At 37.6% G+C, this 24,643-nt stretch overlaps 1 protein-coding gene across 4 annotated transcripts in view; it reads right to left on the bottom strand.

Moving 5' to 3' along the window:
- Positions 1-24,643, bottom strand: part of FAF1 (Fas associated factor 1) — a 484,187-nt gene that overhangs the window by 263,842 nt on the left and 195,702 nt on the right. For all 4 annotated transcript variants that reach the window (XM_008699225.2, XM_040627323.1, XM_040627324.1 and 1 more), the window contains one exon: positions 15,829-15,920. In XM_008699225.2, the coding sequence (XP_008697447.1) occupies positions 15,829-15,920 (92 nt within the window). The remainder of the gene's footprint in view (positions 1-15,828; positions 15,921-24,643) is intronic.

Raw genomic sequence — 24,643 nt, 5'->3', positions numbered from 1 at the left:
AAACCTATAAACTACCAAGACTGAAACAGGAAGAAATTGATTTTTTAAACAGGTCAATTAATTATGAAGAGATTGAGTCAGTGATAAACAACCTTCCAAAAAACAAGACTCCAAGCCCGGACGGTTTTCAGGGGAATTCTACCAAATATTCAAAGAAGAAATAATACCTATTCTCCTAAAGCTATTTCAAAAAATAGAAACAGAAGGAAAGCTACCAAACTCATTCTATGAGGCCTGTATTACCTTGATCCCCAAACCAGGCAAAGACCCCATCCAAAAGGAGAATTACAGACCGATTTCCCTAATGAATATGGACGCCAAAATCCTCAACAAGATCCTGGCTAATAGAATCCAACAGTGCACTAAAAGGATTATCCATCATGACCAAGTGGGATTCATCCCTGGGATGCAAGGGTGGTTCAACATTCACAAATCTATCAGTGTCTTAGATTTTATCCAGAAAGAACGATTCAAAAATCATATGATTCTCTCAATAGATGCAGAAAAAGCATTTGACAAAATACAGCATCCTTTCCTGATTAAAACCCTTCAGAGTGTAGGGATAGAGGGTACAAGCCTCAATCTCATAAAAACCATCTATGAAAAGCCTACAGCAAATATCATTCTCAAAGGGGAAAAGCTAGAAGCCTTTCCCTTAAGATCAGGTACACGACAAGGATACCCACTCTCGTCATTATTATTCAACATAGTACTAGAAGTCCTTGCAACAGCAGTCAGACAACAAAAAGGGATAAAAGGTATCCAAATCGGCAAAGAAGAAGTCAAAATGTCTCTCTTCGCAGATGACATGATACTCTACCTGGAAAACCCAAAAGAAGCCACTCCCAAACTATTAGAAGTTATAGAGCAATTCAGTAATGTGGCGGGATACAAAATCAATGCTCAGAAATCAGTTGCATTTCTATACACAAATAATGAGACTGAAAAAAGAGAAATTAGGGAATCCATCCCATTTACAATAGCACAAAAACCATAATGCTACCTTTGAATTAACTTAACCAGGACGAAGTTGGATTTGTATTCTAGAAAACTACAAATCACTTCGAAAAGACACTTCTTCCGAGGGAAGACACAAAAAGATGGAAAATATTCCCATGCTCATGGATCGGAAGAATTAACATTGTTAAAACGTCCATGCCACCGCCTATAGAGCAATCTACACTTTCAATGCTATCCCGATCAGAATACCTGAAGGACATTTTCAAAGAATCTCCGGAACAAATTAGTCCTTCAATTGGAAGGGAACCAGAAAAGTGCCGAATTGCCAAGGTGAACTGTTGAAAAGGAAAAACAAGTGAGGCATCCACAGTGCCGGGATTTCAGTGTAGCCACAAGCTGTGTATCACAAACACAAGCAGTATTTCCTAGCTATGAACAGGCCACATAGACCAAATCGACGAGAATTAGAGAACCCAGAAATGGACCCGGCTCTTTGGGCAAGTAATCTTTAAAAGCAGTGAAAAACATCCAGTGGAAAAAAGACAGTTTCTTCAAAATGGTGTTGGAAAATTGGGGAGAGCTACATACAAAGAAGCAAACTTGACCACTCTCTCACGCCATACACAAAGATAAACTCCAAATGGAATAAAAGACCTATGTGAGACAGGAATCCATCAAAATCCTAGAGGAAATCTAGGCAGAACCTCTCAGACACTCGGCCAAGCAACCTTTCCATGACACATCTCCAAGCGCAAAAGAGAAACAAAAGATAAAATGAACTTGTGGGACTTCGTCAAGATAAAAAGCTTCTGCACGCGGCCAAAAAGTCAGAGCCAAAACCAAGAGGCAGCCCACGGAATGGGAGAATATACTTGCAAATGATCACACAGATAAAAGACTGGTATCCAAGAAGATCTACAAAGAGAACTTCTCAGAGCTCAAATACTTGAGAAACAAATAGGAAATCATGAAAATAGGCAGAAGATATGAACAGACACTTTTCCAATGAAGACATGTACAAATGGTTAATCACGCTACATGAAAAAAATGTTCAAAATCACTTTCAGCCATCAAGGGAAATTCAAACAGAATCCAGCACACTAGAGATGCCAACCTTTGCCAGTTAGAAGGCAAAAATCTGACAAGGCAAGAAGCAAAAATTGCTGGGGAGGATGTGGAGAAAGCGGATCCTCTCTCATTGTTGGTGTGGAATGCAAGGGTCCACTACCTGGAAACAGTGTGGAGGTCCCTTAAAGTTAAAAATTGAGCTACCCTCATACTAGCCACAAATACTGGGTATTTAACCCTTCAAAAGATACAGACGTAGTGAAGAGAAGGGCCTAGGCACCCCAATGCTTCGTAGCAGCAAGTGTCCACAGATAGCTAAAATCGTAGGAGGAACCGAGATGCTTTCAACAGATGACTGGTATGAAGCTTTGTCCATACTATACTGGGAATATGTTACCTTCAGTCAGAAAGAACGAGAGTTCTAATACACATTTAGCTGCAACATGTGGCGGCCTGGAGGAGATAATGCTAAGTGAAATAAGTCAAGCAGAGAAAGACAATTATCATATGATTTCTCTCATCTATGGAACACAAGAACTAGGAAGATCGGTAGGGGAAGAAAGGGATAAAGAAAGGGGGGGTAATCAGAATGGGGGAATGAAGCATGAGAGACTATGGACCCTGAGAAACAAACTGAGGGCTTCAGAGGGGAGGGGGGTGGGGGAATGGGATAGACTGGTGATGGGTAGTAAGGAGGGCACGTATTGTATGGTGCACTGGGTGTTACACGCAACTAATGAATCATCGAACTTTACATCAGAAACCAGGGATGTACTGTATGGTGACTAACATAATAAAAAAAGATTTAAAAAAAAAAGAAGTAATTAAGGTTAAATGAGGTCATAAGAGTGGGGCTCTACTCCGATAGAATTGGTATCTTTATAAGAGGAAGAGAGACCAGAACTCACTTGCTCAATAGCACCCACCTGCTATCTTTTTTTTTTTCTTTCCTCTCTCTCTCTCTCTCTCAAACTCTGCCATATGAAGACACAGCAAGAAGGCAGCTGTCTGCAAGCTAGGAAGAAAGCTCTCTCCAAAAACCAAAACTTGATGGAAGCTTGATCTTAAAACTTCCAGTCTCAAGAACTGTGAGAAATAAATGTCTGTTGTTTAAGCCACCCAGTCCATGGTATTTTGTTGCGTAGCTTGAGCTAAGCCACTCCTGTACCCTTTTTGGCCAATAGTTCTTTTTTGGTTTTACTTTTTCAAATTTCCCTATTTGCTGTCTCTTTCTCTTCATACTTCTAATTCTCCAGTCTCCTGACCCTATTCATCCTTCAACTTCTCCTTCCCTTCACAGTAGACTTTTCTGAAATAACAGTAACTCCAATTCCTCACTTCTCCCTTATCCCTTAAAATCTATTATAATCTGGTTCTTATTCTACCTACCAAAAATAATCTTAACAAAGTCATCAATATGCCAAACTCATTGACCTTTTAAATAATTATCATCCTAACTCTAATACACTGCAGTATTTTGCACCATTGTACATTTGAAACAAAAAAATATAAGCAATAGTACAGATTTCTCAGGATTTTCTCACTTCTAGACTTATGACTTTGAATTACATATGGATACAAAACAGTGAAAAGCTCCACTGGCAACTAGGACATATGGGCTGATAAACAGTGTGTCATCAATACATATTTGGAAAATGAAGGACTAAGAGTAGATATCAGGGAGAAGTTACAATAGGAGAGACTGCTGAGAACAGAAGTCTCAAGAACACCAATCCTTACAGCAGATAAAAAGAGGAGCTTACGGAATGATTCAACCTGAGTGGCAGACAGAACATTAAGAGTGAGTGTATTCTAAGCAAAATTTCTGTAAAGAGGCAAATTAAGAAAAAGCCTAATACTTTTAATGAATAGGTTATAAGCTACTTGAAGACAGAGCTTATTTTATCCAGTATGTAATAATTAAATCTGATGGACTAAATCATATAATATGAAACATGTATAATTAACAGGTTTTTTCCTCTTTGCTAATTTTACTATGACTTATAGTATAGTTTGAAGTTTTGCCATTAGGGTATTGCTTCACTTTTCTATTAATTAGTGAAATCTGATTTATTAAGAAGCATTTTTACATGATTCTCAACTGTTATAAAGATTATGATTAAAGAGATTGCTCTTATATTCTCAGAAAGCTTGATATTCTGTTTTCTGAAAAACATAATTTACTTTAAAATAATTCTAAATGCAATTATAGACACGCATGTCATAATTTTCTGTTCTTAGTGTTTTCTTTTTCAGAAATTGTATATACAAAAAAAAGACTCAATTACCAGGCACCCCCTAGTGGCAGTAAAATCAAGAAAAAAATTCTTATAGGATATGGTTTAAAATGTAGTGTTCTCTAGATCTACAGTTGTCACCAATCCTTGAGAATAAAATGGTTTGTCAGTAAACAATTTAAAAGCATGTTATTTTATATCTACATTTTACTAAATGATTAAGGATACGCTGAAAAAGTGAATCACAAAATGAAGTTTCACAAATATTCCCGAGAATTACAATGAGTACAATAATGTATATAAGTGACCTCCAAAGAGTATATAACAAATTACAAGATTGAAAAAAAAAAACTTCTAAACAACTGCCTCCAAAAGAAAAGGTATCTTTAGAATAAAGTCTTGTAAATTTCTGTCAAGGATCTGAAAGCTATACTAGATTGAGAGTCACATGGAGACTTCAGAGTCAGAAGTATTTACTGTTGACCTTGAATGATCCAAAACTCTTCTACATAACTCAGTTTCCTCATTTATAAAAGAGATGCAGCAAAATCAACCTGCATCCTTGCAGGGTTATTGTAAGATTCAAGTAAGAGCTGAATGAAAAGGATTACTAATGGTATTTATAAGCATAAACAAATCATTTTAATTATTGTGCTTTGTAATTGATGTTTTTGCATATAATGTACCACTCCTGAATAATGAATTTTTAGAACCATTTTGACAACTAAAACAATGCTCCCCATTTTATAATAAATGAAAAATTTAGAGTACCAACTAAACTGGGAGAGTAATCCAGGCTTTTTCTCATTATACTTATACCTTGGCATCTTTTGTCTGGAGAGATAGATTATAATCATAATACTTTCCTGACTTGGTTATAATAAATTTTGTTTAGGAGTGACACTATAATACCAATATTGTCTAGTCCATTTAGAGACGATGGATACTTTTTTTTTTTTAAAGATTTTATTTATTTGTGAGAGACAGTGCACAAGAGAGAGCTAGAGAGAGCATAAACAGGGAGGAGAGGGAGAAGCAGACTCCCTGCCAAGCAGGGAGCCTTGACACGGCTTGATCCCAGAATCCTGGGATCATGACCTGAGCCAAAGGCAGATGCTTAACCAACTGAGCCACCCAGGAGCTCCATTAAGAGAAGACGGATCCTTTATAAAGAAAAAAACCTAATGTTTGCCATTGCACTGGAATTGCAATGGTAGAATCCAGCAGCAGAATGTCATCATAGTTGGTTATTATCCAACTCCCCTCCATTTTCCAATATACATTGACTCATCTCAGAGAAACATAAATAATAAAACCAATTAAACATCAAACCAACCACTTAAATAAAATACACTGCTTTTTCAAAATTCCTAAATCTGAGATGAAGAAAGGGATGGGTTATTATATACATAAATTCTCCTATTTACGACAACCAATTCCAGAGCTCATCTATTCATTTGCCAATTCTCAAATAACATTAAGAATCACAATTACCCTTTATTTTCTTCTTTTTAGAATGTAAATTAGGTAACAAATTCAAATTTTATCTACCATATTAGATAACACAGCATGTTATATAACTCAATAGGAAAATGTTTTTAGGCTCTATAGTTAGGATGTCAAAAACTTATTTTTATTTGTTGAAACAAAAAATAAAAATCACATTAAAAATAATCATAACCATTAATTTAAGGTTCTGCATGGATTTTTTTAATTGTCTCTCATGAAATCAAAATTCAAATATACATCACCAACAAAAGGGAAAATAATCCTTAGTTTTATTGAAAGATATATTAGATTAACATACTAAAAGAAAAACAACTTGGACTTTAGTTAGATTTTAATAAAATGTGCATTAACATGATTTTTCATAAGAGGAGCTTCTATGTGTCCCTCCTCCCACTCCCCAGATAGTCTGTGCTTTTATGTCTTCTGTTTGGCTTTGAATTTTTTTTTTTTTTTTTTGTCTTACTGTTCCAACAAAGGAAACAGCATCATTATAATTTGGTAAAAATCCATTAAGCCAGGCTGGAAGATAGTGGCAAGATAAGGACCCTGGAAGATAAGGACCCTACGCTTGCCTTGTCCCTGGAATACAACTGATAATTATCAAATCATCCTAAATACCTCAGAACTTCATCTGAAGACTGGGAGAACAAACTCAACAACTAAAGGCAGAGAAGAGGCCACATCAAAGAAGGTAGGATGTCTGGAGACACAGTTTGGGAGAAAAACAGACTGTGGCCATCACAGTGGGGAGGGAACATGGGTCCGGAGAAGGGTGACTAGCACACAGAAGAGCACAAGGGGAAAATGAATCCCCATAGCAGACGGCTGGGAAAGCAAGAAGGGCCAAATTTCAAGAGTTCTTGCAACAAGCAGGGCCTAAAGCCTAGAGTTTTAAAGGTCAGCAGACTTGGCTGGAACAGAACTCAGAGGGCATTAAGCTGCTCTTGGAGAGAAGGCAGGCAAACAACCCAAAGACACAGAGTAGAAACAGTGATCTGAAGAACACCTGGGGCACACAGTGGGTAGGCTATTTGCTCATTTCAGAGTGCATCCTAGAGAAGCAGCATTCACGGAGAGACCACTTCAGGAAAAAAGGAAGTGGCCAGCACCATTTCACTACCTGCCCCTCAACATAACCACAGGGCCACCTGCAGGAACCAGCACAGCATGGACACTTGCTACCTAACTTGCTTATACCAAGCCACACCCCTCATGCTCCAGAAGAACTGCCCATCCCAATCATGCTTGTATCAGTCCAGTGCGGCAGCCTCCTGCTCCAGGAGACCAGCCCAAACCTGTGCCTTAGTTTTCAAACATGGGAGCCTTAGTTCCATGGTGGTGGTGACAGGTCTCATTTCACAAATATACCAGAGCACACCTAGTTAAAAAGTGCCACATTCAGGCTAAGGACCAAACACTGTCCACAACAGGCAAAGAGACCCTCTATAGATGACTGACCTGAGGATAAAGCAGCCAGGACAAAACAACAGAGCACAAACAGCACACAATGGAGACACTCCTAGAAGCACCAGGTATGGGGGAACAAGAGAGACAACAGTGCATGGCACTAGAGGGCTTCTTAATAAAACCATTACCCTCGAGAACAGGAGATATCGATGACTTTACTAACACAAAAGAACAGGCACAGAGACTTAGACAAAATGAGAAGACAGAAATATTTATCCCAAATTAAAGAAAAGGACAAGGCCACAGCCAGAGATCTAGGCAAAACAGATAAAAGTAACATGCCTGGTAGAGAATATAAGGTAGTGATCATAAGGATACACCCTGGACTTGAGAAAAGACTGGAGGACATGAGTGAGACCTTTAACACAGAGATAAGAAATAACATAGGAGAGATAAAGAGATCAATAAATGAAATGAGAAACACACTTTATGGAATGAACAGCAATGAACAGCTTCTGCAAGAAGCAGAGGAACAAATTAATGACCTAGAAGACAGAGTAATAAAAAGTAATCATGCTGAACAAAAGAGAGAAAAAAGAATTATGCAAAACAAGAAAAGACTTGGGGAACTCAATGACTAAATCAAATGTAGTAACATCTGTATACAGGCATCCCAGAAGAAGAGAGGAAAGGGGGCAGAGAAATTATTTGAAGAAATAATAGCTGAAAACAGAGGTGCTTGGGTGGCTCAGTTGGTTAAGCGTCTGCCTTCCACTCAGGTCATGATTCCAGGATCCTGGGATCAAGCCTCGTGTTGGGCTCCCTGCTCAGTGAGGGGCCTGCTTCTCCCTCTCCCTCTGCCCCTGCTCATGCTCTCTCTCTCGCCATCTTTCTCTCAAATAAATAAATAAACTTAAAAAAAAAAAATAGCTGAAAACATCCCTAATCTGGTGAAGGAAACAGATATCCATATCCAGGAGAGGCACAGAAAACCTCCATTAAAATCAACAAAAGCAGTTTCACACCAACACATAATTAAACTATGGCAAAATATAGTAATGAAGAAAAAATTTTAAAGCGGCAAGAAAAAGACGACAGTAACTTACATGGGAAAACCCATAAGGCAGCAGGGGATTTTTCAGCTGAAACTTTCTAAGCCAGAAGGGACTGGTATAATACATTCAAAGTGCTGAATGGAGAAAATCTGCAGCCAAAATACTCCATCCAGAAAGGCTATCATCAAAACAGGAGAGATAAAGAGTTTCACAGACAAACTAAAATGAAAGGAGTTCAAGACCACTAAGCCAGCTTGCAAGAAATATTAGAAGGGACTCTTTGAGTGGAAAGGAGAGACCAAAAGTGACAGTATAACAGCAGGAAATATAAAAGCAGAAAAAAAAATGAATATTTCTGTAAAAAGCTAGTCCAGGAATTCATAATATAAAAGAATGTAATATATGACACCATATAACTCAAATGTGGGAAGAAGTAAAAAAAAAAAATGGGTTCACACTTAAACGATGATCAACTTAATATAGACTGCTGTATGCAGAAAACATTGTATACAAACCTAATGATAACCACAAATCAAAAACTACTAATATATACATGCAAAGAATAAAGAGGAAAAAATCAAAATATATCACTAAAGAAAACAAGAAAACCATGAAAGAGAAAAAGACAAGAAAGGATCAGAGAAAATCCAGAAGCACCCACAAAACAAGTAATAAAATGACAACAGTAAATGCCTAAATTCTCCAATCAAAAGATAAAGGATGATGGAATGGATAAAAAAAAACAAGACCCATCTATAGGATGCCTACAGGAGACACATTTTAGACCTAAAGATTCCCATATACTGAAAGTGAGGGGACAGAGAAACATTTATCATGCAAATGGATGTCAAAAGAAAGCTACAGTAGCAATACTTATATCAAACAAAACTGCCTTTAAAACAAAGACTGTAACAAGAGATAAAGGAGGACTCTATAATAATAAAGGGGACAATCCAACAAGAAGATAAAACAAATAGAAATATTTATGCACCCAATATGGGAGCACCCAAATACATAAAACAGTTAATAACAAACATATAGGAACTAATTGATAAAAATACATTAATAGTAGGAGACTTTAACACCCCACTTACATCAATGGACAGATCATCTAAACAGATTATCAACAAGGAAACAATGGCTTTGAATGATACACTGGACCAGAGGGATTTAACAGATATATTCAGAACATTCCATCCTAAAACAGCAGAATACACATTCTTTTCAAGTGCACTTGGAACACTCTCCGGTGTAAGGCACATATTAGGCAAAACAAAACAGGCCACACCAAATTTAAAAAGAAGTCATACCATGAATCTTTTCTTTTTTTTTTTTTTTTAAAGATTTTATTTATTTATTTGACAGAGATAGAGACAGCCAGCGAGAGAGGGAACACAAGCAGGGGGAGTGGGAGAGGAAGAAGCAGGCTCCTAGAGGAGGAGCCTGATGTGGGGCTCGATCCCATAATGCCAGGATCACGCCCTGAGCCGAAGGCAGACTTAACCGTTGTGCCACCCAGGCGCCCCACCATGAATCTTTTCTGACCACAACACTATGAAACTAGAAATCAACCACAAGAAAAAAATCTGGAAAGATCACAAATACATGGAGGTTAAATAACATGCTACTAAACAATGAATGGGTCAACAAAGAAGTAAGAAGAAATTTTAAAAAGTACATGGACACAAATGAAAATGAAAACACAATGGTTCAAAACCTCTGGGATGCAGCAAAAGTGATTCTAAAAGGGAAGTTTACAGCAATACAGCCTTACTCAGGAATCAAGAAAAATCTTAAATAAATAACCTAACCTTAGACCTAAAGGAGCTGGAAAAAGAACAAGAAACAAAACCTAAAGCCAGCAAAGTAAAGGAAATAATAACGATTAGAACAGAAATAAATGATATAGAAAAAATCAATAAAATTGATAGGCCTCTAGCCAGATTCATCAAGAAAAAAAGAAAGGACCCAAATAAATAAAATCACAAGTGAGAGAGGAGAAATAATAAAGACCACAGAAACACAAACAACTGTAAGAGAATATTATGAAAAACTATATGCTGACAAATTGGACAACCTAGAAAAAATGGATAAATCCCTAAAAACAAATAAGCTAACAAAACCTAAACAGAAAGAAATAGAAAACTTGAACAAACTGATTACCAGTAATGAAACTGAATCAGTAATCAAAGAACTGCCAACAAACAAGTCTAGGACCAGATGGCTTCACAGTCAAATTCTACCAAGCATCTGAAGAAGAGCTAATATCCTATTCTTCTCAAACTATTCCAAAAAATAGAAATGGAAGGAAAACTTCTAAATTCATTACATGAGGCCACCAGCATTACCCTGATACCAAAACCAGATAAAAACCACACACACACACACACACACACACACACACACATACACACACACACACAAAGAGAACTAGTGGTCAATGCCTCTGATGAATATAGATACAAAAATCCTTAAAAGAATACTAGCAAACCAAATCCAACAACACATTAAAAATATCATTCACTGCAAGAGAAAACATTAAGAACCATACGATCATTTCAATGGATGCAGAAAAAGCATTGCACAAAGTACAACATTTATCCATGATAAAAACCCTTAAAAAGTAGGGCTAGAGGGAACATACAAAAGGCCATATATGACAAACCCTCAGCTAACATCATCCTCAATGGGGAAAAACTGAGAGCCTTTCCTCCAAAATCGGGAAAAAGACAAGGATGCCCACTCTCACCACTTCTATCCAACATAGTATTCAACGTTTTAGCCACAGCAATCAGACAACGAAAATAAATAAAAGGCATCCAGATCAGGAAGAAGTAAAACTCTCACTATTTGCAGATGACATGATACTATATATAGAAAACCCAAAAGACTCCTAGAACTAATAAAACAAAAATAAGAACTGATAAAAGTAAACTTTACTGAACTGATTCAGTAAAGTTGCAGGATACAAAATCAATCTACAGAAATCTGTTGCATTTCTGCACACCAATAATGAAGCAGCAGGAAAAGAAATTAAGAAAGCAATCCTACTTACAATTGCACCAAAAATAATAAGATACCCAGGAATAAACCTAATCAAACAGCTGAAAGACCTGTACTCTGAAAACTATAAAATACTGATGAAAGAAATTGAAGATGACACAAAATGGAAAGACATTTCATGCTCATGGATTGGAAGATAAAATATTGTTAAAATGTCTATACTACCCAAAGCAATCTACACGTTTAATGTAATCCCTATCAGAATACCACAAACATTTTTCACAGAATTAGGAAAAACAATCCTAAAATTTGTATGGAACCACAAAAGGCCTGAAGAACCACAGCAACCTTGAAAAAGCAAAGCAAAGCTAGGGGCATCACAATTCTGGACTTCAAATTATTTTACAAAGCTGCAGTAATCAAAAGAGTATGTTATGGGGGAAAAAAAGACACCTAGATCAATGGAACAGAAGAGAAAACCCAGAAATAAACCCACACCTATATGGTCAATTAATCTTTGGCAAAGCAGGAGAATATCCAATGGGAAAGACAGTCTCTTCAACAAATATTGCTGGGAAAACTGGACAGCAACATGCAAAAGAAACTGAACCACTTTTCTACATTATATGGAAAAATAAATTCAAAATGGATGAAAGACCTAAATGTGAGACCTGAAACCATAAAAATCCTAGAAGATAACACAGGCATTAACTTCTCTGACATCAGCCATAGCAACTTTTTTCTAGGTATGTCTCCTAAGGCAAGGGAAACAAAAACAAAAATAAACTATTGGGACTGCATCGATATAAAAAGCTTCTGCACAGTGAAGGAAACAATCAACAAAACTAAAAGGCAACCTACAGAATGGAAGAAGATATTTGCAAATGACATTATCCAATAAAGGGTTAGTTTACTAAATATAAACAACTTGTACAACTCAATACCAAAACACCAAATAATCCAATTAAAATATGGGTAGAAACATGAACAGACATTTCTCCAAAGAAGAAATACAGATGGCCAACAGACACATGAAAAGACGCTCAACATCAGGGAAGTGAAAGTCAAAACCACCATGTGATATCACTTCGTACCTGTCAGAACGGCTAAAGTCAAAAAACACAAGAGACAAGTGTTGACAGGGATGTGAGAACAAGGAACCCTCTTGCACTGTTGGTGGGAATGCAAACTGATGCAGCCACTCTGAAAACACTATGGAGGTTCCTCAAAACGTTAAAAATAGAACTACCCTACGATCCAGCAATTGCACTACTGGGTATTTATACCCAAAGAATACAAAAACACGAATTCAAAGGGACACATGCACCCATATATTTATAGCAGCATTATTTACAACAGTCAAGATAAGGAAGCAGCCAAAGTGTCTACTGATGATGAATAAAGAAGATGTGGTATATATATACAATGGAATATTATTCAGCCATAAAGTAAAATGAAATCACTATTTGCAACAACATGATGGAGCTAAAGAGTATAAAGCTAAGCAAACTAAGTCAGAGAAAAACATATGCCATATGATTTCACTCCCACATGGAATTTAAGAAGCAGAACAAATGAGCAAAGGACAAAAAGAGAGAACATAAACCGAGAAACAGACTCTGAACTATAGAGAACAAATTAATGGTTATCAGAGGGGAGGTGGGTAGGAGGATGTCTTAAATAGGTGATGGGGCTTAAGGAGTGCACTAGTTGTGATGAACTCCAGGTGATGCATGGAATTATTGAATCACTATATTGTATACCTGAAACTAATATAACACTGTAGGTTAACTAACTGGAATTAAAGTAGAAACTTTAAAAAAAAATTCATAAAGCCAACTAAGGAAGACTAATTTAGTAGTCATTCTCCAATAAAACACTGTATTTTATAAGCACTGTAGGGCCCTGCTTGCCAGGAACTGAGCAATTTGACAATCAAAGGAAGGTCAGCCACATGGCAATGAAGAACATCTCCATTAGCCCAGGAAGACATTTTGATAAATCCATTTAATCATACAATAGATTATAACCAATAATGTCTCTATCTGCTCATAATTATGTGGATTACATATGGGGTGACAGTGATTACACTCTGCTAACTAAACTACAAAAATAATGTCCTGACTAGATACAGAACCATACCTATAACTTCCTGTTTAACTTAATCTCATGTAGTGTTGATATCAACATTACTATAAACACAAGGACTACAAGTACTGTTGGCTGTTTGTAATGATGTGCAAATTCAACCTCCGGTTAATACGTGATCTTAACAGAAAATAAACAGTGACCGAAGAAATGTTTAAATTCTTAACCTCAAATGAACTATTAATAGACTACCAAATACAATTATATTAGATTTAACTTTTTTCAGGTCAGTGATTTCTACTTTGGTACAAGTCAAATTTAATTTTTTTGGTACTATCTACCTGTAATGGCATAATCTATAATAAGAAATATATATCTGGTCTTCTTCCCTGTCCCCCCAACAAGAGCTCCCTAAAACCCTTGGAATTTTCTAAATGATAAGAGCAATACAGGTGGAAGGAGCAAGGGGCCTTTTGTTATTTGTAACAAGCCCCTTTCAGCCACACAAGAGTTTGTTCATGAGTTAATGACAGAAAAAACCCTCGAAAAAAAACCCTCAGATGAGGACTTGTTGCAAGGGAAAGCAATCGATTGGAAGGTTGGAACTTTCAGCTACCTGCATTCTCCCTGCCTCCACATTTGTAGGGAGGTTGAGTTAATTATTAATTATTAATAGCCAATAATTTAGTCAATCGTGCCTATGTAATAAAGCCTCTATAAAAAACCCTAGCTGAAGGGTTTTTTTTTAACCTTAATATGTTTTTATTTAACTACAGATTCTCTAATTTCATCAATTATCCCAATAACACCTATTGCAGTTTTTTTTTCCAGAAAAGGATCCAGTCCAGCATTACACTGAATTCACTTGTCATGTTATGTTTCTTTAGTATTTTTGGTTTTTGTTTGTTTTTGTTTTGTTTTTTGGGTTTTTTTTATAATAATTTTTTTTATTATATTATGTTAGTCACCATACAGTGAAGGGTTTTTAACAGCTTCCAAGTTGGTGAAAAAGAATGCATCTATGTGCTATGAGGGTGGCACATCCCAAACTTTAAGTTCCTGTGCTCAAGACACTTCCAGATCTTGTCCTATATATCTGTTCATCTGGCTGTTCATTTACATTCTTTAAAATATGTTTTGTAATAAGTTGGTAATAGTAAGTAGAGCACTTTTCTGAGTTCTGTGAGCCATTCTAGCAAATTATCAAACCCAAGAAGAGGGCTGTGGGAACCTCCAATGTATACCCAGTTGTTCAGAAGCACAGGAGACAACCTAGACTTGAAATAGTGTCCAATATGGGAGCAGTCTTATAGAACTGAGCCCTGAACCTATGGGATTAAATGCTATCTTCAGGGGCGCCTGGGTGGCGCAGTCGTTAAGCGACTGCCTTCGGCTCAGGGCGTGATCCCGGCATTCTGGGATCGAGCCCCACGTCAGGCTCCTCCGCTATGAGCCTGCTTCTTCCTCTCCTACTCTCCCTGCTTATGTGCGCTCTCTCGCTGGCTGTCTCTCTCTCTGTCAAATAAATAAGTAAAATCTTAAAAATAAATAAATAAATAAATAATAAATAAATAAATAAAATGCTATCTTCAGGTAGATAGTGTCAGAATTTATTTAAATTGTAGAACATCAAGTTGGTATTGAAGAATGGCCTGGTGTGTGGGGAAAGAACCCCACACATTTGGTAGCCAGAGTGCTCTGTGAGTACTATAGTGAGAAAAACGGAAATTTTTTCCTTCTACTATATAATAATAAAGATATTTGATACATGGTAGGAAAAGTTTGAGAATATCCCAAGTTTAGGCACACAGGTCTCTCTACTACACAAAATCACCAAGTAGTATTAAAAAAGAAGTAAATATGTATAAAAACTGTGAAAATCTAAAAACAATTTAAACATAGCTCTGGAATGATATTGTACTCACAAAAATTATTACTCTATCACTAACATCATGTACTTTAGATCAGTTTTTTTACCTAGCAATAATGTCATATATAATTTAATACTAAAAGCATTTAATCATTCTATAAATGTCCCAAGTTTCACTGTGAATAATGAAAAAAGAACGAGATACTTTATTCCAAGAAGAGATAAAAACTTAGTAAAAATGTTGTATCAGTGCTTTTCAAGCTGTATTCTGCAGTGCCTGATGAATTTTCCTCAAAAGTATGCTTTCTTTAGTCACGGGAGAAGCTAGAGTTCCATTTATTCAATCTCTTCCTTCCAAAGCACTAGTCCCTCCCCTTCAAACAAAACAGTATCATTTTTTACTATTTTTTCCATAATGGAGTTTTGCTAAAGATTTTCTTTGGAAAAAAATTCCACCACTAAAATCAAACTACCCAAACCAAATAGAAATTTTATGTAGTTAATAGTTATTGGTAAGTTAAAGTTTCAAAAAGATTTTGATTTGATTTCATTTTGATATTTATACACAGCTTAAAGCAACTTAACAATCAAGCTTTCCATTTCAGATTCTCAGGAAAAGTAAACACCTTACCCAGCATGACTAGATGATGAAGGTGGTGGCAAGTCTGGTGTAAGGACATAAAGACTGTTGTTTTTTGGCAAATGTAGCGATTTTAAGACCGTCTGAAAAAGAAAAATTAAAAACAAACAAAAAAAATGACTGTTGATTGTACATTTTCATTTTTTCCCTAAAGTTCTTACAATTTTTTCAATATTGTAGGTTTTTAAAATTTTTGACAATTTCCTAAACAGAATAATGCAGAACTATTGAAACCAAGTAACTTGTTTCTCCTATATATATCATAAATAAGCATAAATATGAACATTAAAAATAAAATACAAATTCTTTAGCTCATGATGAGATACAATGGCTAAGAACACAGCTGAGAGTCATTAATTTCTTCATTGAAGAAGTATATCTTCAAAACTAATATGCACTTCGTTCCAGGATCATTACAGCAAAAATTAGCAATGTAGGTTTTCAGAGATCATAAGACCTAGAAAAGATCATAGTGAGCACCTCAACCCAATGACTTTATAGATGAGGAGCTGCAGCCTGAGAAGTAAGGCAAGTTGGATGAGGTCTCCAGTCAGTGTTACTTAGGTCACTTAACTATTACTCCAGAGAATTTTTTTGTTAAAATGATCCATCTAGGGTGAATAAACTACTCTTGAGATACATCTGAACTACATCTTGAAAACCATACAAAAGTTCACTAAATTTTTTGGCCGTAAAATTACTACAAACCTTTCAAATTCCTAACTTGATAGTAAATACTAACATAGTTCAAACCTTTTTTTTTTTTTTTTTAAGTAGGCTCCACACTGGGCATGGAGCCCAATGTGGGGCTTAAACTCACAACCTTGAGATCAAGACCTAAGCTGAGATCAAGAATCGAACAGTTAATTGACTCTGCTTCCCAGGCACCCCTCAAACTTTTTTTGACAGCAAAACTCATTAAGGAACACATTTTACATCTTTACAGCATAACCCAGGACATATATATTTATTCAACAGATATTTATTGAGCAACCTACTCTGTGCCAGGACTATTCCAAACACTGAGGATATAGTGGTGAACAGAACAGTCTAAATTGCCCCATCTCTTATAGAGCTCTACATTTTAGTAGGAATAAATAAAGTAAGTAACCTATATAGCTGAATATTAAAAAGTGGTAATTTTTTGGACTAAAGATAGATCAGGAAAGGAGGGGTGAAGAATATGGGGGTGGGAAGTTATGTAATTTTAAACTGGGTGATCAGGGTGAACTCACTTGAAAAATGTGACATTTGAGCAAAGACTGGGGGTAATGAAACAAATCATGAGAAAATACAGAAAAAGAATATTTAAAGCAAAGAAAAACAGCACAAAATGCTTAATGAACAACAAGAAGTCCAATGTAACTGAAGTCAAATGAGCACTGGTAGCAATAGGTCAGAGAGGGAACAGTCATGGCAGGGACAGGAAATGTATTGAGCTATGGGCTTTGACTTTTAGTCTGAATGAAATGGGAAACTACTGGAGTGACATGATCAGATTCACACTTAAAAAGAATCACTTCATCAGCTATGTTGAAAACAGATGGGAAGGGGTTGGCAGAGGAGGGCAGAAGCACAGAGAAGGCTAATGGAATATACTAAAGGTGATAATGGCTTATGTCAGTGTGATGGTAGTAGAAGTGATGCAAAATAGCTAGATTCTGGATATATTCTGAAGGCAGTGCCAAAAGAATTTCTTGACACACTGAATATGGGTTACGACAGAAAGGAGTCAGTTTTGATCCTTAAGATTTTAGACTGAACAACTGGAAGGATGAAGTTACTAACAATTGAAATGGGTAAGACTGAAGATGAAGACTTCCATTTTGGGCAGGTAAGTTTGAAATGTGTATTACGCATTTAAGTGGGAAAGATAAGCAGCTGGATATATCAATCTGGAATTCAGGGAACAGGTCTGGGGTGGAGATATAAATTAAAGATCTAAAATTGACTGTGTATATAGATGCACTTAAAAATCATTACACTGCATAAGATCACCAGTGAATTTAGTTATGTGGTCACTTCACTGGTGCTTTGACAAGAGCACTAGCAATTATCTGCCTAGACTGGGCTCAGAAGGCATGAGGAGAAACAGAGACAAGAAATATAAACAAGTCTTTGGGGGAAGTTTTGTTACCAAGAGGAATGGAGCAGACTGCTGGAAGGGGAAGTGGGACCAAGAGAAAAATGGAAGAAAAAATATCATGTTTGTGGTTACACTCTATTAGAGGAAATGACCTACTAGAGGAAGAAAACATTGATGATACAGGAAACACACAGAAGAATTAAGAGTGAAGTCCTTGAATAGGCCAGAAGAGACAAAGAATGTAATTCAAAGCAAACATGGAGGTGTGGTCTTTGAAAGGAGACTGGACAGGCCATCTAGAGTAACAAAAGAAGAGTATGTGTGTAAGACGCAGGTAAGTAAACAGAGTTCAAGCTGGGAACTTACAGAAATTTTCTTGCATTGCCTTTATTTTGTGAGTGAAACAAAACAGGAAGTCAAGTTATCAGCTGAGAGTGAGAATAAGGGAGAAGTACTTTAAAGGTCTGAGGAGAGGATAAGTAGAAAATAATCATTTAGGAGTGTGGATAAACCAGGTAAATATACTATGATTGCCTAGCAACATCAAGGGACTCTCTAAAGATCATGATCATGAATTTAAAGATACACCAACACCATGATTTTGTTTGTAGCCACATTTAGCTGTGAGGCACAGAATAGATGGAGTTGGATTTACTGAAAATAAGGATTTTTGTCAAGCAGGATCCATAAAGAAAGAGTTGAGACCATATGCAAGAAAGTGATTATAATGATTAATTGTGGGATTTAATCCACTCTAAGGAAGGAAGAGAGGACATGAAGAAGGTAATGATCATGAACAGATGGTAGAAACAATGCACTGGAGGCCTAAATAGTGTGGAAGGATTGCTAGAGTTAAGATACCAAAGAAAATGAGCTAGAAAGATAAGAGATGGTAAGCAGAAAATGGAAGCCTGAAATTAAGATTTGAGAATTATAATTAAATGATAGGACCATGGGAAGATATAGTTGATGCAGGGTGGAGGAAAAGATTTCTGTAGGAAAGAAATTCAAGAAACTAAGAGGCCAAAGTATTCGAAGAATCACTTACAAAGATAGTTAAATTACTAAGAATTAAGACAGAGAGCAGTTAAGGACCAGGACCTTAAAAATCATCAGGAAATGAGGGGAGATGACCTCAATAAGTATAGGTGATGACCTTTTAACACGAAATTCAAAGCTGAAGATTTTTAGAGATGAAGGACTGATAATGGTCTGGAAGTGGAAGTGAGGTACAATAAGAACACATATTTTATCAGATAATCCAGTGGTATGATGGCTGCTAAAGAAAAGCAATTAACACTGAGAAGGCTATGGCTATAGAGAAATAACGTCCTCAGAAAGACAGGTTTCAGTCACAGGAAGATGGTGAAAGGAATGTGCAGGGAAGAGGTTGACAAAAGAAGGAATCTGGCTAATGGTAAAATTAGTTCCACAGGGAATAGCAAACAGGTTTCAGGTATTACAGATGAAAAAGAATAGAGAAAGATACGGCCTATGCAGAAACTATGAAAATTTGAATGAGGGGGGATATGAGAATCTTAGACTCTTGCAGTGACTGGCATAAACAGTGGGTAAAGATACAATAAAATTAGTCCTGGTATAATCAAACAATAATGTTAAGGCTGAAACTGTTGGAAAGCAAGTGAAGTGAATGTCTAGGAATCTCTCTTAATCCTGCAGATAGAAATAGAGACAGGGGGCTGATCTTACCCAAGCATAAAACATGAGGAACTCATTCTTGATCCCTCCACAAGAAGGTGCATCTTACTAAGTACACAGTCTTACTCCACGGACACTGGGACTTCGTTTGACTAATATTAGCTATATGTTAAATAAAAATACTTACCCTTACTACTTGCAATATACTTTGACATCTTCTATTCTATTTCTTTTTTTTAATGCTGACTATAACCCACTCAATTCACTTCACATCCCATTAATGGTTTGTAGCTCATGGTCTGCAAAAACACTGTAGTAGGCAATTACTCATAACTTCACCTTTAAGTTCCGAATCTTAATATCAAATGTGTGTAAGTCCTTTTGAAAGTGATCTGTGTTACCTCTATAGAGTTAACATGCAAACAAAATACATGCATATACACATAGGAAAATTATTTTTTACCTTCCTATCTTTCATTATTTTATTTTTTTAAATATATGCATATAATTTTATTTTATTTTTTCTTAAAGTATTTTAATTATGCTACATACAGTACACCCCTGGTTTCTGATGTAAAGTTCGATGATTCAATAGTTGCGTGTAACACCCAGTGCACCATGCAATACGTGCCCTCCTTACTAGCCATCACCAGTCTATCCCATTCCCCCACCCCCCTCCCCTCTGAAGCCCTCAGTTTGTTTCTCAGAGTACATATTCTCTCATGCTTCATTCTCCCTTCTGATTACCCCCCCTTTCTTTATCCCTTTCTTCCCCTACCGATCTTCCTAGTTCTTATGTTCCATAGATGAGAGAAATCATATGATAATTGTCTTTCTCTGCATGACTTATTTCACTTAGCATTATCTCCTCCAGTCCCGTCCATGTTGCAGCAAATGTTGAGAACTCATTCTTTCTGATAGCTGAGTAATATTCCATTGTATATATGGACCACAACTTCTTAATCCAGTCATCTGTTGAAGGGCATCTCGGTTCCTTCCACGATTTAGCTATCGTGGACAGTGCTGCTATGAACATTGGGGTGCATATGGCCCTTCTCTTCACTACGTCTGTATCTTTGGGGTAAATACCCAGTAGTGCAATGGCTGGGTCATAGGGTAGCTCAATTTTTAACTTTTTAAGGGACCTCCACACTGTTTTCCAGAGTGGCTGACCAACTTGCATTCCCACCAACAATGTAGGAGGGATCCCCTTTCTCCACATCCTCTCCAGCAATTGTTGTTTCTTGCCTTGTCAATTTTTGCCATTCTAACTGGCATAAGGTGGTATCTTAGTGTGGTTTTGATTTGAATTTCACTGATGGCTAGTGATTTTGAACATTTTTTCATGTGTCTGTTAGCCATTTGTATGTCGTCATTGGAAAACTGTCTGTTCATATCTTCTGCCCATTTTATGATTTGTTTATTTGTTTCTCGCGTATTGAGTTTGATAAGTTCTTTGTAGATCTTGGATACCAGTCTTTTATCTGTAGCATCATTTGCAAATATATTCTCCCATTCCGTGGGCTACCTCTTAGTTTTTTTGACTGTTTCCTTGGCCGTGCAGAAGCTTTTTATCTTGACGAAGTCCCACAAGTTCATTTTATCTTTTGTTTCTCTTGCCTTTGGAGATGTGTCATGAAAAAGGTTGCTTTGGCCAATGTCGTAGAGGTTGCTGCCTACGTTCTCCTCTAGGATTTTGATGGATTCCTGTCTCACATCGAGGTCTTTTGTCCATTTGGAGTTTATCTTTGTGTATGGCGTGAGAGAGTGGTCAAGTTTCATTCTTTTGTATGTAGCTGTCCCAATTTTCCCAGCACCATTTATTGAAGAAACTGTCTTTTTTCCACTGGATGTTTTTTCCTGCTTTATCAAAGATTACTTGCCCAAAGAGCCGAGGGTCCATTTCTGGACTCATAGAATGAGTTTGGTAGCTTTCCTTCTGTTTCTATTTTTTTGAAATAGCTTTAGGAGAATAGGTATTATTTCTTCTTTGAATATTTGGTAGAATTCCCCTGAAAACCGTCCGGGCTTGGAGTCTTGTTTTTGAAAGGTTGTTTATCACTGACTCAATCTCTTCATAATTAATTAGCCTGTTTAAAAATCATCTTCTTCCCTGCAGTCTTGGTAGTTTTATAGGTTTCCAGGAAGGCCTCCATCTCTTCCAGATTGCTTAATTTATTGGCATAAAGCTGTTGATTAAAGTTTCTAATCCTTCCAATTTCATTGGTGTTGCAGACCTCTCCTTTTTCCATTCATAATTTTATTAATTTGGGTCCTTTCTCTATTCTTTTGGATAAGTCTTGCCAGTGGTCTGTCAATTTTATTGATTCTCTCAAAGAACCAGCTTCTAGTTCTGTTGATCTGCTCTACTGTACTCCTGGTTTCTGATTCATTGATTTCTGCTCTAATCTTGGTCAACTGCTTCCTCATGCGTGGATTAGGTCTCCTCTGTGCTTGTTCAGCTCTGAGGTGAGAATATAAAAACTGCATTTTAGGAATTTTCTATTCTTTTGAGTGAGGCTTGGATGGCATATGTATTTCCTTAGGACGGCCTTTGCAGTATCCATAGGTTTTGGACCGTTGTGTTTTCATTCCCGTTGGTCTCCATAAATTGTTTAAATTGATTTTGATTTCCTGGTTTATCGAATCATTCCTGAGCAGGATGGTTCTTAGTCTCCAAGTGTTTGAGTTTCTTCTGAATTTTTCCTTGTGGTTGAGTTCCAATTTCAGAGTGTTGAGGTCTGAGAATATGCAGGGAATAATTTCAGTCTTTTGGTATCAGTTGAGACCTGTTTTGTGTCCCAGAACATGGTCTATTCTTGAGAATGTTCCATGGGCATTAGAATAGAATGAGTATTCTTTGGTTCTGGGGTGATGAATTTATATATATCTATGAGGTCCAACTGCGGCAGTATGGATTCAAAGCTTGTTTCTTTGTCGATTTTTGCATGGTGTTCTGTCTATTTCTGATAGTGGAGTGTTGAGGTCCCCTACTATTAACGTATTTTTATCTATATGTCTCTTTATTGTGGTTAAGAGTTGGCTTGTGTATCTTGCTGCTCCCCTGTTGGGGGCATATGTATTTATAATTGTCATATCCACTTGTTGCACACATCCTTTAAGAATAATATAGTGCCCTTCTGTGTCTCTAACTGTAGTCTTTAGTTTAAAATCCAATCTGTCTGATATGAGAATTGCTACCCCAGCTTTCTTTTGAGGTCCATTAGCCGTGAAAGATGGTATTCCATCCCTTTACTTTCAGTCTGAATGTATCTTTAGGTTCAAAATGAGTCTCTTGTAGACAGCTAATGGATGGGTCATGTCTTTTTATCCAATCTGCAACCCTGTGGCGTTCTATGGGAGCATTTAGGCCATTTACATTGAGACTGAATATTGAGAGAGATGATTTTAATGATGCCATGATGCCAGTAAAGTCTTTGTTTCTATGGATTGTGGCTTTCTGTTTTGTATCACTCTTGGGGCCTTTTTACCTTTATAGAACCCCCCCTTAATATCTCCTGTAGGGCTGGTTTCGTGGTTACGAAATTGGTCAATTGCGACTATCTCAGGTCTTTATTTCTCCATCAATCTGAATGGCAGCCTTGCTGGTAAAGGATCCTTGGCTGCATGTTTTTCTCTGAAAGAGCTTTAAAATGCCCCGCTCAACTCTTTCTCTCATTCCAGGTCTGTGTGAGACAGGTCTGACGTAATTCTGATACCTTGCCTTGGTACGTGAGAAATTTCTTTGCCCTGGCCCCTTTCAATACTGTATCCTTGGATCTAATATTTGCGAATGCACTATGACGGACGTGGCGTAGGTTTGTCATGGCTGAGCTTTGGGAGGGGTCCCTCTGCCTCTTGGACACGAGTGTTTGTTTCCCTTGCTAGATTAGGGAAGTTTTCAGCTACAATTTGTTCAAATATCTCTTCTAGACCTCTGTTTTTCTCCACCCTCGGGATGCCGATGATTCTGACATTGGAACGCTTCATTGAGTCGGTAATCTCCGTAACCACATTCTTGAGTGTGGATTTTTAAGTCCAGATTCTATTTTAGCTTTGTCTTGTACTAACCCATCCTCCAAATCGCGATAATGCACTTCTGCCTCATTCACCCTGGCGCTCAGAGCCTCTAGTTTTGACTGCATTTGGGCTCATAGAATTTTTAATTCTCTGCCAGATTCGCCTCTCATTTCCGCCCTTAGAGATTCTATATTCTCATTAACATTTTCGTTAATACTTTTTTCAAGTCTACACATCATCTTGACCATTGTTACTCTGAATTCCATTTCTGATAATTTGGTGATGTCCATATCCATTAATTCTGTGGCAGAGGCCACAGACTCATTGTCTTTTCTTTGCTGGGGGGGATTTCTCCTTCTCGTCATTCTGATGAGGAGAGGTTGCGGGGTTGTCCAGAGCCCAAATTATTGACCGGGACCCAGGCCGTGCACCCTTGTTTTATAAGGATCTTAGGGATGTGGGCTTCTTGATTTTTCAGCCTGCCTTCTGGGGGAGGGGCCTGCCACGCTGATATTCAGGCAACCCTGTTTTGGTACAGTCTCCGTGTCCCCTGTGAGGGGGGATGGAGATGGGCACACTGTGAGCCGGTATTCCAGGCTTTTGTTCTCTGGCGGCTTTCCCTGGAGGTTTGCTGTGCCTCTTCTGAGAGTCAGCGCAGCAGTGGCCGAATCTCAGCCTCTGTCTCAGAACAGAGGGATCGCGGACCGTTCCCACTGATGTTCTGGCCACTTTAACTCTGTTTCTGTTGGTGCTGCTCAACCTTGCAGCGCCCCAGGATGTGCGTCACACACCCGGCGTCCCAGCCCTCACTTCCAGGGCCAGCGCGTCTCTGTCCTTTGTGTTTCTAACACTGCCAGCCGCCAGCCGCCCCTGCGTTCTCCGGAGCTCCTGGTCTCAGTCTGGTTCCAGTAAGCACACTGGTGCTCGTTTCAGTCTGGTCACGCGTTCCCCTGCTCATGGTCTCAGTCTGCTCTCTCCCGGGTGCCGGTCAGCGAGTCCGCCCGCTCCCCCGTGCAGGTGGCTACTGCTTCCCTGCGCCCA

This window comes from Ursus maritimus, unplaced genomic scaffold (genome assembly GCF_017311325.1).
Source record: "Ursus maritimus isolate PB19 unplaced genomic scaffold, ASM1731132v1 scaffold_12, whole genome shotgun sequence".
Taxonomy (NCBI): Eukaryota; Metazoa; Chordata; class Mammalia; order Carnivora; family Ursidae; genus Ursus; species Ursus maritimus.
Note: the sequence above shows the minus strand (reverse complement) of the source record. Positions and strands in the feature narration are given on the sequence as shown.